The sequence below is a fragment of the Lineus longissimus genome, chromosome 19 (genome assembly GCF_910592395.1).
Source record: "Lineus longissimus chromosome 19, tnLinLong1.2, whole genome shotgun sequence".
NCBI classification, from domain to species: Eukaryota; Metazoa; Nemertea; class Pilidiophora; order Heteronemertea; family Lineidae; genus Lineus; species Lineus longissimus.
The window spans coordinates 1,958,089-1,975,402 of record NC_088326.1 but is presented as its reverse complement, the minus strand read 5'-3'; the positions used below and the strand labels follow the sequence as shown (position 1 = coordinate 1,975,402).

The 17,314-nt window shown below is 41.9% G+C and overlaps 2 protein-coding genes across 4 annotated transcripts; both read left to right on the top strand.

Moving 5' to 3' along the window:
- Positions 1-6: 6 nt before the first annotated feature.
- LOC135502740 (Golgi SNAP receptor complex member 2-like) lies at positions 7-2,096 on the top strand. Its single transcript, XM_064795766.1, has 2 exons — positions 7-432; positions 887-2,096. The coding sequence occupies exons 1-2, from the start codon at positions 161-163 to the stop codon at positions 1,251-1,253; spliced, it is 639 nt and encodes a 212-aa protein (XP_064651836.1). The 5' UTR covers positions 7-160; the 3' UTR covers positions 1,254-2,096.
- A 600-nt stretch (positions 2,097-2,696) lies between these two features.
- Positions 2,697-14,416, top strand: LOC135503025 (glutaminase kidney isoform, mitochondrial-like). Of its 3 annotated transcripts, XM_064796284.1 has the most exons (16): positions 2,697-3,030; positions 3,611-3,658; positions 4,397-4,484; positions 5,618-5,754; positions 6,021-6,150; positions 7,301-7,380; positions 7,754-7,917; positions 8,274-8,336; positions 9,152-9,243; positions 9,599-9,657; positions 9,908-10,025; positions 10,350-10,526; positions 11,138-11,269; positions 11,595-11,749; positions 11,935-12,075; positions 12,282-14,416. In XM_064796284.1, exons 1-16 carry the CDS (start codon positions 2,837-2,839, stop codon positions 12,403-12,405), a joined length of 1,902 nt encoding a protein of 633 aa, XP_064652354.1. In that variant the 5' UTR covers positions 2,697-2,836; the 3' UTR covers positions 12,406-14,416. The 3 variants fall into 3 exon arrangements, with proteins under 3 accessions (XP_064652354.1, XP_064652355.1, XP_064652357.1); XM_064796285.1 differs by lacking the exon at positions 3,611-3,658; XM_064796287.1 differs by lacking the exon at positions 8,274-8,336.
- The last annotated feature ends 2,898 nt before the right edge of the window (positions 14,417-17,314 follow it).

Sequence of the window (17,314 nt, the reverse complement as noted above, 5' to 3'; positions counted from 1 at the left end):
TGAAATTCACTGCAGAACTGTGATAAAGCCAAATTGGCAAAAAGACACGTCTTTCTAAAAATGATTCAATATTTTCACTGATATCTCCGAAACTATTTATCAGATTCTCATAAAACCAATTAAGAACCTTCTTAAGATCATATAGACCATATATAACACCATGGAGTCGTTGTACCATCAAACGAATAAGATGATTTTGGACGTCCAAAATGGACTGGGGCGTTTGGAAAAAGCGACCGAATCTGACATCCATGTCGTCGAGAATGAGATCCAGGCTCGCATAGACCAGGTTGTCAGTAACTGTGAACGGTTAGATATCTTGGTGAACAAGGAGCCCCCGACGCGACGGTCCAATGCCAAGATACGTGTCGACCAGTTGAAGTATGACTGCCAACATCTACAAGCTGCGATGAGGAATTTGCAACATCGCAGGTAAAATTACACCAAAATGGCAAAGGTCTAGCGTTGCGCGATATTGTATCACCACATCGTTAGAAGATTGTGCGCAATATCATGATATAAAGTGCGGTACAACGTAGAAGTGACGATGCAATATCACACAACGTTAACATGCATTGCATTGAAGAAACACTCGACGTCAGAAGATGTCATTGTCAAAATTTTAGGAAGTCTCACCTATTTATCAGGGGACAGTCGAGAATGTTTCATCATCATCATCATCATCATCATTTTTTCGGTTTTTTAACCGTTTTCCGGTTTATCACCGCTGCTATCAATTTCTTCTCGCGCGAGGTGGCATTCACACGCATTTATAAAACACTATATCAAATTAAAGTAAAGTTTCTACACGTTGTTTGGTCGCCAAGTCAGGAGGCAGAATCCTTTTTGGTTTTTTTTTTAACTTCATTCTTTAATCTACATTCAGGTATAGAAAAGAAGAAGAAGAACGTGAGCGTGAAGCCTTGCTGACGCGGACATTCACAACCAACGATCAAGACACGTCAATCCAGATAGACGCATCGCTCCAACACAATCAGCGGTTATACAACTCGCACCAAGGCTTGGACAACGCAATATCAACTGGGACACATGTGCTTTCAAACCTCCGTGAACAGCATTCGACATTGAAAGGCGCTAAGAAGAAGATTTTAGACGTCATGAATACCCTCGGACTTTCAAATACTGTGATGCGCTTGATCGAGAGGCGGACATATCAGGATCGATATATTCTATATGGAGGGATGATTGTCACTTGTATTCTTATGATAATAATTTGGAGATATTTATCATAAATTTTTGGTCGAATTTTATTTATTAATTCAATTTGGGAGTGACTTGCATTCTGGTTGACCACGTTTGCTTTTAGAAGGGTCTGTGGAGAATGCTCTGATTTGTGAATCGGTGTTTATTTGATTGTGATGATGTTTTGAGAGATATCCAGGTTTTCATAACATCATCATGAGCTTTAGTGGTGTATATTTATGCTTCATTCTGTGTGATCCACAGACATTTTAGGCATCCAGCAAAACATTTAAAGACGTAATGAAAACCGTAGATTTAAGTTGGAGGAAATGGCCCAACATCATTTGGGTAAGCATCTTTTCAAGTGACAGTTTATACTACAGTAATCACCATTTAATGAAGCAACTCCCGAAAGTGTTTCTTTAATTTTGGAATAGATAGTAGGGATTCCCTTGTGTGGACATTATCAAAGCAAGGCCTGGGGATGACTTTCTGTATTGACTGGAGGCCATCTGTATTGACTGTATTGGCCATTTGTATTGACTGTACATTGATTGTGCAGTGTGGTAGATTAGGTTCCATTGTATTGAGATACATGATTGTTGGAAGAAAGCCCTGATAGTTTTGCACACTGTTATGACTAATTATGGTACCATCAGAAAGTGATCCATGATGAGGTAATAGAATAATTGAGCCTCTGATTGGAGAGGCATGGCTGATCACCAATGTTAGTACAATGTAAAAAAGTGTAGAGTATGAATTTGCCTTTTGTTGTACTATACATTGTACAATACATGTACATTTGTAATTTTTGAAATGGTGCATGCTCAAATCATCTGGAATTCTTGTGAAATAAAGATGCATTTATGTCTATTTTATTATTGAAAATCAAAGAGTGTCTGTGCTAATTTGTTCCAAATGGATGTCTCCAGAGTGTTTACATCTCTTGTGTGTCGCCTCCTCTGTACCTTGAACCCCAAGGAGCCCAAATGTCACTCATGCAATAGACTGAGCCCTGACGAACAGGGCTGTGATCTAATTAATCATCTCTGCAAGATCCTATTTATCATGCCTTCCAGCAGCAGTGGCCAACAACATTGCAGTTCTGAGATGGTCCCTCAAGTTCGTTCCCGTACGCTAGTGACGCCTCGTGTCAGAAATGAAAACTAAAATATGGCTTCTCCAGGTTATCAGCCAATCACATTCCATAGATTTCACCACACCTCCAACTTCAATCAAATATGTAAATAAACACGGGTAGTGCATGAATCCTCGCTGCAAGATGGTGTTTATCTTGCCTTCCAGCAGCAGTGGCCGACAACGTTGCAGTTCTGAGATGGTCCCTCAAGTTGGTTCCCGTACGCTAGTGACGCCTCGTGTCAGAAATAAAAACTAAAATATGGCCTCGCCAGGTTATCAGCCAATCACATTCTACAGATTTCACCACACCTCCAACTTCAATCAAATATGTAAATAAACACGGGTAGTGCATGAGCTGAGTGTAGTTGCCGGTACTAGTTACATCAACGGCAACGAAATTTCATGCCTTTTCCCGTTATAAGAACACTCGATTTATGGTTCAAGATCTAATAGATAGTCTATAGATCATTTCTGTGATATTCTCGAACTTATTATGGCAGGCAGACTCGCCTTGAAACAATTTTTCTCCAGAAGTATTTGTGACCCGAGGAACTTTCTGAGGAAAACATGGCTGCCGGTTGACAGCAGAATTCTTGTTTGTGGTCTCAAACAATCAACCACTGCAGGCGCCCATCCTGGTGGGTTTTTTGGAGACCTGCAACCTGGACACAAGGATGATAGTGTTAGGTGAGCTATGCCAAAATTGGTGGAGGCATTTAATGGGGTGGGAGTGTGAATCTAACATCATTACATTCATTCACTCGTGCCATTTGCTTTTTTGGCCCATTGCCAATTTTTTCTCTTCAGTGAATAAGATTTCATCATTTTTCCCAGGTCTCAGGTTGTTCCCCTTGGGTTTATTCAAGTACAAGAGGAACAGCTGGCCAATACGTTAGAGTTTCTAACTTCATGGTATATCAGAATTTCTTCATAAAAACCCAGTGGGTACCTTCACCTTGGTCCTTGCCGAACCTCTGTGAAGTGAATCGTCGACCCAACTTTTACACAGAACAATCGACCTCGCACACTTTCAAACCACTATTCAAACACATAGTGACCATAAATGCCATCACGGGAGAGAACTGATCTCTCCCATACAAATTTGCCAAAACTGCCACTTGCACTGCTCAGGTGACAGTTATGATCCATCATGTATCATGTTAAATCAAATGTAAATATTTTGCCTCATCCTGGCATTTTTCCTACCTGGAATGTACATAACTCCAGCACGAGGCTGCTTTAACCTGCTCCCTGCTTGTCATTGCAGACAGCTCCCCACCCCTGGGGACTCGCTCCATGATGACGGATACACTAGGTGGGTATTTTACTAACACTGGGACTGCTTCTCTAGGTCTGCCATAACTCGCAAACTGCTTCATTCATAGTGCAGTTTTGCAAAGCTTCAGTCATTGGTTGTTGTATATCTTTGTGAACATGTAGTATGGCCAAGGAATCTCGAGAAAATACAAAGTCCTCTAATGTAGTATTACTCTGCTTCTGGCCGACCAAAAACCTGAGTGCCATCCTACTCATGCTACTTCCATACTCGTTGCTTTTCTTGCTGTCTTTGCCATGGGGCTTTGCCTTTGGTTAATCAGGTTTCACAAAGTTTTGCCCTGTGCTTTTCCTGATCTGTGTTTTTTCTCTCAATATATGCACAAAATATATGGGAACTTGCCAAGCTATTGAACTGTGAATGACATGACTTGAATTTTAGAAAGCTTTTAAGTATGTTGTTCAGGTTGTGCTCTAAGGCCGAAGTTACATAGACCTCATTCGTTCATTTCCCAGGACTCATTTTCCCCTTTTGCTTTCGTTCCCCTGTAAAAGCACGGCCTTGTGGCGTGCATTCACCAAGAAATGAAAGAAAAACCCGGAAAGTGACTCGTGGTAAATGAACGAATGAGGTCTATGTAACTTCGGCCTTAGATGGCAACATGTACTTGTACACAACTTTGGCAGGGTACACTGAAGAGGAGTGTTACTGAGAACCGTGTAGGCTTACAATTTCAATAATGTAATAATGTTGGTCATTTTCCTTCATGTTTTCCAGTGACTCTAAGCTACGCAGCGTGGAAGACATCCTTTTCGACATTCTGTGCGATTCAAATCAAAAAGTCTCTATCAATAAATTTATCAATGTAAGTGAGAGTTGTCCCCTTCATGTACATCGTGGAGTTGTCCTACAGCGCTTAAAGGATTAGGCGGGTAATTAAAGGAGTTATTACCAAGCTGGCACTGCCCAGTCACCTTCCATTCTACAGTTCGGTTAGCTAGGTTGTTAAAGTACAGTGGAACCTCCCTTAGCGGACACCTCTCTATTAAGGACAACCTCTCAATTAAGGACACTATGTTTGGTCCCAAATTGGTTGTTTCCAATCAATTTGACCTCTCTAATCAGGACACCTCTCTATTAAGGACAGCACTTGTCAGTCCCGAGGGTGTTCTTAATAGAGAGGTTCTACTGTACTTGTATACTCTAAGGTGAGACACCCATATGACGTCGTTATATTATCACAGGCGACAATATGTGACCCGTTCTTGCAAAACCAGGTGCGTGTCGCACATAAGATGAGCCTAGGTGACACAAGGAGATAATAGAAGAAATTGATATCGTCAGATTTCACAAAAGGCAGACAATAGTGAAATGAAGAAGCAGTCTCTTTCAACCTGCCAAGCTCAGAGCGAGATGCGACTGGTTTTGCTGGAACGGGTCACGTATTACCTACTGTCATCAAAGGTTTTCTCCTCACAATTTTTTTGTGTGTAATCTCGATAAATACTTGCATAGATGAACTGGCCTACTTGAAATCAGCTGATTATTATGCAGTAACCCCAAAGTCACTCATGCGGGAATGGAATGACCTGTATAATTCATTTATGTGGCATGATTTGATTATGATCTGAAATCCAGGGTCCCAATATTAACTGTGACTCTTAGGGTTGACCATATGCACCACCAGTTTGGCAAGAACTTAAAGCCTTCTAGGCAGGCAAGGACAACCTCTCTATTAAGGACAACCTCTCTATTAAGGACAACCTCTCTATTAAGAACAACCTATCTATTAAGGACAACCTCTCTATCAAGGATGTCCACTAGTTTTGGCCCCTCATTGGTTGTTTCCATTCAATTTGACCTCACTAATCAGGACACCTCTCTATAAGGGACAGCACTCGTCAGTCTCGAGGGTGTCCTTAATAGAGAGGTTCTACAGTATCATCAACAGTATATTTCTACTGTCATGACCTTATTCCTTCAAATTTTTCCATCCAGGCACTGCAGTCTTCGGGACTCCGGAAGACAGACCCCAGATTAAAGGAATCGATGCGTCACTTCCTCAACGTACAAAAGCAAGTTGCTGAATTCGATAATTTCGACGGAGTTTTAATAGACCGGGAAACGTTTAAAGAGTAAGTTGATAATGTCAGGTGCTCACCATTCTCCAAGCAGATTGAAGAATGATCTCTCTGGCAACACAGGTTTCCATTACACCATGTGTACACAGGCGCGTGAAGATATCAAAATCAACCAATCAGTTCAGTAATTGATCAGCCCCCATAAAAGGTTAAAAAAACACACATATCACCTAGAATTTCATGAGTGGTGCTGGGGAACTTTACTCGAGGTTACAGTGTACTGTTGTATTTTAGACTTGATCCTCTGATCTTTCTTACAGGTGCGTCCAAGACAATGTGGTGCTTATTGGCCGAGCTTTCCGGAATCAGTTTGTCGTCCCAGAATTCCCTGTTTTCACGCAACAGGTGGACAACCTCTACTGGAAATGTCGGACTAATACAACTGGAAAGGTGTGTAAAGTATTCCAGAATCGTTTTTTCATCTAGTGCCATTTTCATACTTTCAACTGGCCTGAAATGGCCAGGTGTACTTGCTTTCAACAGACACATGTTCTGGATAAGGCTGTGAAACGAATGCAGAGTGCCTTTTTAAAACAGTGCAGTTGTACACTATAAATCAATATATGAGAATTTACAATTCATTTTCATTCATGTTTTTCATTTCATCACTGTAAATAACCTGCAGCATATTTCACCAACTGTTCTCATTCACACTCATCTGTGTGGCCAGCTGTCGTTGGGGACTATTAACCGACTTTAATGATGATAACATACATTGTAGATGTTATACTGATAGATTTGATATCAGCAGCAGTGTATGATACTGCTGATATCATCTGTATGTAGTTCAATCGAGTGCATTTTACATGAGCAATATGATGCCCACTCCAATTCCTCAGCCTGAGTCAGATCAAAGCTATTGATGCATTGAATCATTACTTGATGTCAAAATGTGACCCGTCACAACAAAACCAGGCGCATGTTGCACAGAAGATGAGCCTAAATGTCACCAGGAGATAATGGAAGAAATTGATTTGCTCATATTTCAAAAAAGGCGGACAACAGAGAAATGAACAGACAGTCCGTCTCAACCTGCCAAGCTCGGAGCGACATGCGCCTGGTTTTGCTGTGATGGGTCACAAATGTTAAAACTATTGAATTCAAACAAAACTCCATAGTCAAATTAGGAAACCTAGCTATTTCTAGGTCATATTTTGCCTCTTTGTACACTGTTACAAAGAAATTATTCAGACACACTGGAGACTGATGCAATTTTTACACTAGTGTCTTTAAGTGCAGTTAATAAGGTCAGTCTATGTTCGAAAGTAATTTGATGATAATTGCTTTCATAACAGTGTGTGTATTTGGGTCGTGTCTTATGCCATTCTCTGATCAGACGTACCGGTACTTGTAATTAAATATTCAAGCATATTCCTTAGTTTTGTACTATTTGGGATGAAATTGCCAATGTTTATGTCCGTTTGAGTGAAGAAGTTTCAGCTGAGAAAGGTTTTAATGGACTGTTTTTTGACCATGTCTCAAAGTTGAGATGAGACTGCACACTTTGCTTGCACTAACCCCAAGTATCTTTCCACTCCAGATCGCTGACTATATTCCACAACTCGCCCGGACGAGTCCCGACTTCTGGGGCGTGTCGCTGTGTACAGTTGATGGGCAAAGGTACGGTACCATGTCAGTGTTGTAAGCCCCCCCCCCAAAAAAAAAAATGTCTGGCAGAAAAAGATTCAAATGATATTCAGGGATGCAATCAAAACATACTCAACTAGTCCACTTCTTGGGAGCATGTCGTCACAGCCATTGGAAGTGGCCCATGTTGGTGATAGGGTGATGAGACTCTTGAATAGCTCACTTCTCGAGTCACATTTGGTGAGAAGTGCCAACTTTGAAGGCCTCTAGCTCCTAAGTGGGACAAGCTGTTGAAAAACAGTCCTCATGTAGAATTAAATTCTCTTCAAAATCATCATCATCAGTGGTCACAACTATGCCATTGACGAAGCCTTCACCGTGTTAAATGCAATTTTTCTGTTTGCAGACATTCGATAGGGGACACCGAGAACCCATTCTGTCTCCAGTCGGTCAGTAAGCCGTTAAACTATGCGGTAGCTCTGCATGAGTTGGGACAGGAGATCATTCATCAATACGTGGGTCAGGAACCAAGCGGGCGATCATTCAATGAACTCTCTCTCAATCCGCAGAGTAAGTACTGAAAACTGGTGTGCAAGCATCAATTTATATCCCAAAGTGCTGGCTTGGATCTGTAATCCAGGGGGGGACCAGAGGTCATTGATCACTTTTTTGGCCAGGAACCAAGCAGGTAATGGTTCAAACTCGCTTTATCCAGAGTAAATACTGAAAAATTGGTGTTGCCAGGTTGAATTTATATCCCAGGGTGCTACGAGATGCATCCAAAAATGTACATGAAGTTTCTACCGAGAGTTTGTGTACACTTTTGGTTGTGACCCTGTGTCATGGAGGGACCTTGTCTACTACACGAATACATGTCATAACGACAGCCATCACTAATTTCGAGTGTGTTTCATTGGTCTATTTAGGAAAGATTGGGCCAACTTCATACTGGAAAAAGCCACCAGAAATTACAGATGAACCAGTCAAAAGTAGGATGGCAGTGTCTTCTCTGACTGTTTTGAATGTGTCAGGCTGACACGTTTATAATACAGCCACCCAGGGGGAGCCATGTTAAAAATATTTTGAGAAAAGAGGGGGTTACTTCAAAAATCTTTATTGAAACCGCCTTGGGTCATTTAAACTTTTATCCATTGTACCCAGATGACACAAAAATACTTAAAAAGGCATTTAAAATCCATGCAGTGGTGACATTGTGACTTTAAAACAGTATGAAACAATAAAAAGTAGTCCAGGACAAAAACTTGATGACAAGCCATTAGGTCCGACACGTTCAAATCAGAAGCCGGGATAATGCTTGATAGGTCCCTGTCTCTCACTCATAACCCTTAACCCTCAGTTGATATGTAGCAAGTCCTCTGCCAAGATGGTGTCCTTAGGGTAACAATCCATCAGTGAACATTTAACTTTCTAATCTGCTTCGGGGTCCATCTTCAAAATAACATAATTTCACCAATAAAAACAGGTGAAGTGGAGACCCATCATGATATTTGTTAGTTGAGCAACTGGCCACAAGATGGCAACCTTGTGCAATTACGGCTTTCTGACACACCAAGTAATGTCAGTATATGACAAGGTACAGATTGTTGTCCCAAATTGTTTGTCAAGCTCAGGATAAAAGGGTTAACAAAAGGCTATAGATTTTGCACGAACCTATACTCTTTTCACGAAAAAATTGCACTCTGATTTTTGTTGTTTTGGAAATGAAACGTAGCCACGTTTTGCTTGTCGTGCCATTTTTTTGTGAAATGGAGTATAATAATTGTGACCTGACTTCTTCTTTTAGATCGGCCTCACAACCCGATGATCAACGCTGGAGCGATTGTATTGTGTTCACTTCTCAAGAACGAGATGAAGTTAGCCGACAGATTTGATTATGTAAGTAGCAGAAAAACGATTTTAGAAGTTGAAAAATGGTAATGCCGAAGTCCCAAAATGAACTCAAGGGGATAGAGCCTTCGGCCGGGGATAGAGCCTTCGCGTCTGCGCCCCACGACTCTGGAATGCTCTGCCAATAACGATGCGGGCCATCGATTATTTTTAATTTTTTTAAAGATCACTCAAGACTCACCTTTTTATTGAAGCTTTTGGGTAATTGTTTTATCTCACCTTTTTATGCATGTACAAAATGGTTTTATCTCTGTAAAGCGCCGCTGACAATTTATTTTTAAGCGGCGCTATATAAATTTTTATGATTTTTTTTTATTATTAAGAATCCTTTCTTCTATTTCAGATCTTCCAACAGTATAAGAGATTTTGTGGAGGGGAATATCTTGGTTTTAGTAACCCAACGTAAGTTACGATGCTGTCAGTGTCAATAAACTTAAGTATGAACATGGACATATTGCATCCCATGACATTAGATTACAGCATGGAGCAATGCAGTGTTAAATTAACTATGATGTCAAAAGTCCGAGCCTGTGTGGAGCATTCCTAATAGGAGTGGAATAAAAATTTCCTCTTCCGATTTCTGGTATACTAAATAGCTCTTTCTACCAAATAACTGATTCTATGACCAGCATCTTTCCTATAAATCTTACAGGTTTTTATCGGAGAAGGATACAGCTGATCGTAACTTTGCCCTTGGTTATTACATGAAGGAGAACAAATGTTTTCCTGAAGGATCGAATCTCATGGAGACGATGGACTTCTACTTCCATGTAAGTATTTTCACTGTGGTTATAAAATAACCTCTGGTAGTTATTCCATCATATGTGTCCTGACCTAACAGCCCACAATCATCCTTCTCCATCTTCTAGCTGTGACTGGGTCTAAGACTGGAAAGACATTCCTTCCTCCAGGTAACCCTGCCCTAGGCCAGGTCCTGACTTTGGCCCGGTCCCTGCCGCAATCGTGCCGAGCTGTTGTGAATGGATGCCACCAAAACAATTTGTGGGAGCCTGCTGAAAATGGCTTGTAAACACACTGTGTGTCCTGCCAGGGCTATGATGATATGCAACCCTAACTCACTGTCTCTGTTTCAGTTATGCTCGGTAGAAATGAATTGCGAATCGGCCTCTGTGGCCGCCGCTACTCTTGCTAACGGCGGGATCTGCCCGACGACGGGCGAACGGGTCCTCGACTCGAACGCCGTCAGGAATACTCTCTCTCTCATGTATTCATGCGGCATGTATGATTACTCTGGACAGTTTGCTTTCAAGGTGAGGATGAAAGAGCGGTTAAGATGATTAGGGGTAGACTTGTAATAGGGAGGTTTAGGCGGTGTTATGATGGCTCAAATATAATTCAGTAATACTTTTTACAGTCAAGACCAACTCTAAACCTCTCCATGTACAGGCCCTCTCTGCAGAAAGCCTTCATACTGTGTCTTCATACATATGACATAGCTCTTCAGGCCTTTCGATAACATCATTTTCACACCGCTACACAATGTAGGAAATTTGGCATGTCCCCAAATTAGGCCCTGAAAAAATGTCCCCAAAATAGAAAAAAAAAAAAAAAAAAATTTTAAGGGGTAATTTGTCCCCCTGAAGCGTTTTTTGACACCTTAAATGACCAAATCTCATCCTAAATGGCCTAATTTGATACTTTTCATCCTAAAATTATGAGTTTTCAGGTGCATGTGACAATGTCAGTCAATAAGGATGTCGATGTTCAGGCAAATTGGCACGACGAAATGTCCCCAAATTAAGCTAAAAAGCAAAAAAAACATGTCCCCAAAATAGGCTAAAAAAATACAGGGTGTAGAGGTCTCCATGTAATTGAAAGGCCTGCTCTTAGCATTGACGATGTTTATCTTCTTTCCATCCAGGTTGGCCTCCCAGCCAAGTCGGGTGTTTCCGGTGCAATTATAGTTGTGATACCTAATGTGATGGGAATGTGTTTATGGTCTCCGCCCCTCGATGGCTTAGGGAACAGTTGCCGTGGAATCCAATTCTCGGAGGTAAGAAGCTATGGTGTGGTAGTCGTGTGGAGAATTTAATAAATAAATAAATAAATATAGAATTTGTGATGCGCCTTTCCAGGTCACCCTGCTCAAAGCGCTGCCTTCTCTATTTTTTGAAGTGAAGATTGAATTTGCGTTCAAATTTGAAAGTTGAAGTCGAATTTAAGATTTTTCAATTGTGTAAATACACTTTCCATTGAATATGACTTCAGTACTCCGGACACCTCTTAAGGACAGTCCTCAGGGGTCTTTAGTAGAGAGGTTTCACTGTACTCCTAATTCCCTGTCATACGCCGCTGACTGACGTTTTTTTCCTCTTCAGGAATTGGTTCAACTCTACAACTTCCATAATTATGACAATTTGAAACATACCTCGAAGAAGTTGGATCCCCGACGGCGGTCTGGTGATAACAAGGCTCAACAGATCGTGAATTTATTGTTTGGTGCTTTTAACGGGGACGTCACAGCTATGAGAAGGTGAGCACCGATTGGCCAATTCCCTGAACGAATTGACACCAAACAGTGGTGCACACTGTTTCCTTTGGCGTAGATAGTGAAGTCACTTGGCAGTAAATTGTAAAACCATCGTACTCAATGCTGTAATGTAACAAGCCTTTCATAATCATAAGACATGTCATTTCGTTGTGTTCTTTTGTTTCTAGGTATGCATTGTGGGGAATCGATATGGGGATGTCTGACTACGACGGGCGAACGGCTTTACATCTGGCAGCAGCTGAAGGACATCTGGAGACGGTCGCGTTCTTGGTGGAGAAATGTGGCGTATCAGTCACGCCTAAAGACAGGTAAGACCTAAAGACGTATTTCATGAAGGAGGAATCACGCAAGATTCCAAACGATTTAGGATGATTTAGGATGGCTGAACACAAATGAGTCGGCGCATTTTCTGAGGGTGCATCGCACGGAAAGGTGCTGCAGAAAAATGTGTTTTATTATCATATTCTCCCTTTGATTATAAAGTTTTCATGATTTACTCAACATTCATTTCCAGATGGGGCTTTGTTCCTCTCGACGATGCAAAACGATTCGAACACACTCGCGTGGAGGCATATTTACAAGAACACATGGACCGATTACAAGGGGAAGACGGGGACCAAGACACCAAAACAGAATAAATGGAATAGCGGCACAATCATCTGCTACGGGGGCAGAGTCTCATGGCAATATTGTTACTTTGCGGGTCAAATTGTTTTATGATCTCGGATTGCCTTCACTGATTTTAGTGTTTTCATATGAAAAATGGCAATTCCTTTTCCATTTTCTGGTTGTCGTGGCCCAATCCACATAAAAACTCGGGCAGGGAGGACATGTAACGGCTGTGGATATTTTTCGTGAAAAAATGTGGACATTTTTAGCACAAAAATGCTTCCAGTGCTTTAAATAATAATTATAAATAATGTAAAGGATGTAAATATCATGTAAATTAAATCTGAAAAATGTATTAAAGGTTACCTACTTGGTTGAGATTGATAGCGTATTATTAACCCTTGGCATCACAGTCCCCATTCAAACCGAAAACTTTTTGTGCACAATTTTGCGCATTCATATCCAAGCGCTTTTGAATGGGAACCGGGATTTGGGTATATTTGGGAACAATGTCATACCACACCATGACTTGGAGGTTTTGGTCAATGGTGTTTCATCCTGTTTGTTGACATAGCTGCGGGCCGTGCCTATAGAATAAACTGCCACCAGCCCTCAGGGCAGAGACAAGCATTGAACAGTTCAAGAGTCAGTTAAAAACGCTACTTTTCAACAAGTGGAGAGGGGCGCTTTGAGCGTGGTTTAACCGCGGAAAGGCGCGATACAAATGACATTTATTATTATTATTGTATAGATGACTTCCATGACATAATGACAGACTGACACCTTTAAACGCATCAAAGCAACGTCGTTTTACCATATGGTGAAGAGTGGAGTTTACCAGATGTCACAAGCGATGTGGTGCTCTTGTGTTTTCTGACGTCAGCCTGCCATTACGTCACTGACATCATCTTTTTTAATGAAGATTTTTTTCAAATATAAAAATGGTGTCAGTACTTTCTGTGCAGTAAACACGGTTTGAACTATTGTTCATTGATGCGTGAAGTGCTTTTGACATATCTTGTTTGAATTGTTATTGTGTGAGAGTTATAACCCCCACTACCCTGAGAATTACACTTGTTTCTATCAATGAGCCGGAGGCTATTAGTCTCCCCCTCGAAGTAAGTTTGCAACTTTTGTTTTCAATACTCGTAGCATTTTGCCACGAAAATCTCTTTACCTGTTAACAAGTGGACTTATCTTACTTGTATCGTTACTTGCATAATATACAGTTCATATTATCACCAGTCTAATCAACCCCAGTTAAGAGTTGCTCATATGATGAATACTATTCGGTGAGATGCATGTAGGCCCTATTTTTTTGGCCGCGGCTATTCTTACGACGATCCCTAATGCATTTTACATACAAACTACTGGTTATTCTTACGACGATCATTTTCACCTTTTTGGGCCTTAATCCTAACCCTGACGCTCACCCTGACCCTAACACTTACTCCTAGTGCCAACCCTGACCCTAACCCTTCCTTTACACTAGTCTTATCTCCCTAGATCCTCAGTTTAATCTCTGAAATCGCATAAATCCTAAGTTACGACTAGTCGTAAGAATAGCCACTTTGTATTGTTAATGTAATCATTGGACTTTTTTATTATGTATTGATGTTTTGTTTTTAAGTGCTTCAATTCTAATTTGTGTTGAAGTCGTGGACCATCGGGACAGTTCTCAGTGCTATTAGTCGCTTCAACCAAACCTTGACAGATTGTCTAACTAGAAAGTACGCAAGGAGGACAGGTGTTGATTGCTCCACAGTTGAGGGGCAATGGTCTTTTTTGGGACATTTGGAATGCCTGTAAATGACCCGGTTTTCAATGGCGACTGGTAACCATGGTTACAAAGTCACATGGTTGCACATTGGCCATGAATGCAGTGTTGTGACTAACGTGTACATGTACCTATGCATTGAGTCTTTCTAAGTTGTGATTTTCATTTGTATGATATTGATAAACAAAAAGAAGGACTTTGAGTGAGAAAGACATGATAAGTTGTTTTGAAGTAATAAATGAATGAACCTAATGTTTCTTTTACACCAGTTGTATTGTGATAATTTTTTCAAGTTGATTCTGTTCGATTCGGGTGAAGGAAGACAATTCATGATATATTGTGCACATAGGGTGATATGAATAAAGACTAGCAAATGCTTTTATCTAAAACTCCATGTACATTTACACTGGGCCTTTCTGTACAAAACTGAAGTAAAAGCAATTGCTAGACTTTATTCATGTACAAAACTGAAGTAAAAGCAATTGCTAGACTTTATTCATATCACCCTCTGTCTCCGAGTACAACCTGATTGTTCCATTAGGAAGTCGTCCTCGAAGACACCACTTGGTTGTGACGTTGAGATGCACGTGCACTATATGGTTTTGGCACTAGCCACTGCCTAAAGACACTGGTGGAGCGATTGTCTCTAGAAGAGACAACTGAGGCCTTGCTTTTCAAAGACGGCCTTGTTGCCATGGAGACAATCATCTTTGAGAGACTGGGGCCAAGTTGTAAAAAGAGGGTTTTTTCCCCCTGCAACATCAGCCACAGGTAGTGAAAAACGGAGTCCTGTTCCTCCTGCTGCGTGAGCCACTGGCAGTGAAAGAGGGGACAATTTCTCCTTACACATCAGCCACGGGTTGTGAAAGACGGGGGACAATTTCTCCTTACACATCAGCCACTGATTGTAAAAGACAGGGGACAATTTCTCCTTACACATCAGCCACTGATTGTGAAAGACAGGGGACAATTTCTCCTTACACATCAGCCACTGATTGTAAAAGACAGGGGACAATTTCTCCTTACACATCAGCAACTGGTTGTGGAAGACGGGACAATTTCTCCTTACACACCAGCCAAGGGTTGTGAAAGACAGGGGACAATTTCTCCTTACACACCAGCCACTGATTGTGAAAGACGGGGGACAATTTCTCCTTACACACCAGCCACTGATTGTGAAAGACGGGGGACAATTTCTCCTTACACACCAGCCACTGATTGTGAAAGACAGGGGACAATTTCTCCTTACACACCAGCCACGGGTCGTGAAAGACAGGGGACAATTTCTCCTTACACACCAGCCACTGATTGTGAAAGACGGGGGACAATTTCTCCTTACACACCAGCCACTGATTGTGAAAGACGGGGGACAATTTCTCCTTACACATCAGCCACTGATTGTGAAAGACAGGGGACAATTTCTCCTTATACACCAGCCACTGATTGTGAAAGACAGGGGACAATTTCTCCTTACACACCAGCCACTGATTGTGAAAGACGGGGGACAATTTCTCCTTACACATCAGCCACTGATTGTGAAAGACAGGGGACAATTTCTCCTTACACACCAGCCACTGATTGTGAAAGACGGGGGACAATTTCTCCTTACACACCAGCCACTGATTGTGAAAGACAGGGGACAATTTCTCCTTACACACCAGCCACTGATTGTGAAAGACGGGGGACAATTTCTCCTTACACACCAGCCACTGATTGTGAAAGACAGGGGACAATTTCTCCTTACACATCAGCCACTGATTGTGAAAGACAGGGGACAATTTCTCCTTACACACCAGCCACTGATTGTGAAAGACAGGGGACAATTTTTCCTTATACACCAGCCACTGATTTTGAAAGACAGGGGACAATTTCTCCTTACACATCAGCCACTGATTGTGAAAGACAGGGGACAATTTCTCCTTACACATCAGCCACTGATTGTGAAAGACAGGGGACAATTTCTCCTTACACACCAGCCACTGGTCGTGAAAGACAGGGGACAATTTCTCCTCACACACCAGCCACTGATTGTGAAAGACAGGGGACAATTTCTCCTTACACATCAGCCACTGGTTGTGAAAGACAGGGGACAATTTCTCCTTATACATCAGCCATTGGTTGTGAAAAATGGAGTACTGTTCCTCCTGCTGCGTCAGCCACTGACTGTGAATGACAGGGGACAATTTCTCCTTACACATCAGCCACTGGTTGTGAAACACGGAGTACTATTCCTCATGCTGCACTAGCCACAGGTTGTAAAAGACAAGGGACTGTTCCTCGTGCTTCATCACTCAGACACAGGTTGTGACGACAGGGGAATATACCCCCTGCTTCACGAGCCACATGTTGTGAAAGACAGGGGACTAGTCCTCCAGCTACACCAGCCATACCATGTGAAAAATGAGGACTACACATCCTGTTACACCAGCCACATGTCAGGGACCGAGTTGTGAAAGACAAAGCACTGTACCTCCCACTACACTTGCCACATCGGTTGTGAAAGACCATGAACTATACCTCCTGCTGCCCATGGGCCGTGTATAGTAAGTGAGAGACAGGGCACAAAGTGTTAAAGACGTGCACCAAGATGTACCAAAATGCAGGAACCTCATCCTGCATTAGCCACACTGCAAGGTTGTGAAAGAGAGAGGTCTGTTCCTCATGAAACACACGCCACAGGTTGTAAAATGCAGGTGACTATTCCTCCTGCTACACCAGCCACATATTGTGAAAAGCAGGGGACTATTCCTCCTGCTACACCAGCCACAGATTGCGAGAGACAAGGCACCAAGTTAAGACAGGAGACCAAGTTGTGAAACATGGTATGGGACTATTCCATCTGCTACACCAGCGACAGATCTACGTCAAAGACGTGGGACTATGCTCCATGCTGCACGGGCCACAGGCAAGAGAATATCCCTCTCCTACACCAGTCGCAAGTAGAGACCGTCAGGGACTATTTCTCCTGCTACACCAGTCAAAGGATCGCAATGATTGCGAGCAGGTCGGAAGACAGCCTTGTTGTTGTGACTTGGAATGTCTTAATAAAAACTGGTCTTGACATAATTAGATGAATAATTGACCTACAATTGGTGGCTGTGACTTTGTCCCCTAAACACCCTTGTCCCTCGCGAAGTTCCCTGTCTTTCAAATGTGTGACT

Bases quoted from the DNA above. Each gene is read 5' to 3' on its own strand.
- LOC135502740 (XM_064795766.1), top strand. From the start codon at position 161: ATGGAGTCGTTGTACCATCAAACGAATAAGATGATTTTGGACGTCCAA. The intron at 433-886 runs GTAAAATTACAC...ATCTACATTCAG, and splicing joins AGGAATTTGCAACATCGCAG to GTATAGAAAAGAAGAAGAAG.
- LOC135503025 (XM_064796284.1), top strand. From the start codon at position 2,837: ATGGCAGGCAGACTCGCCTTGAAACAATTTTTCTCCAGAAGTATTTGT. The intron at 8,337-9,151 runs GTAGGATGGCAG...TTCTTCTTTTAG, and splicing joins TACAGATGAACCAGTCAAAA to ATCGGCCTCACAACCCGATG. The intron at 9,658-9,907 runs GTAAGTTACGAT...TAAATCTTACAG, and splicing joins CTTGGTTTTAGTAACCCAAC to GTTTTTATCGGAGAAGGATA.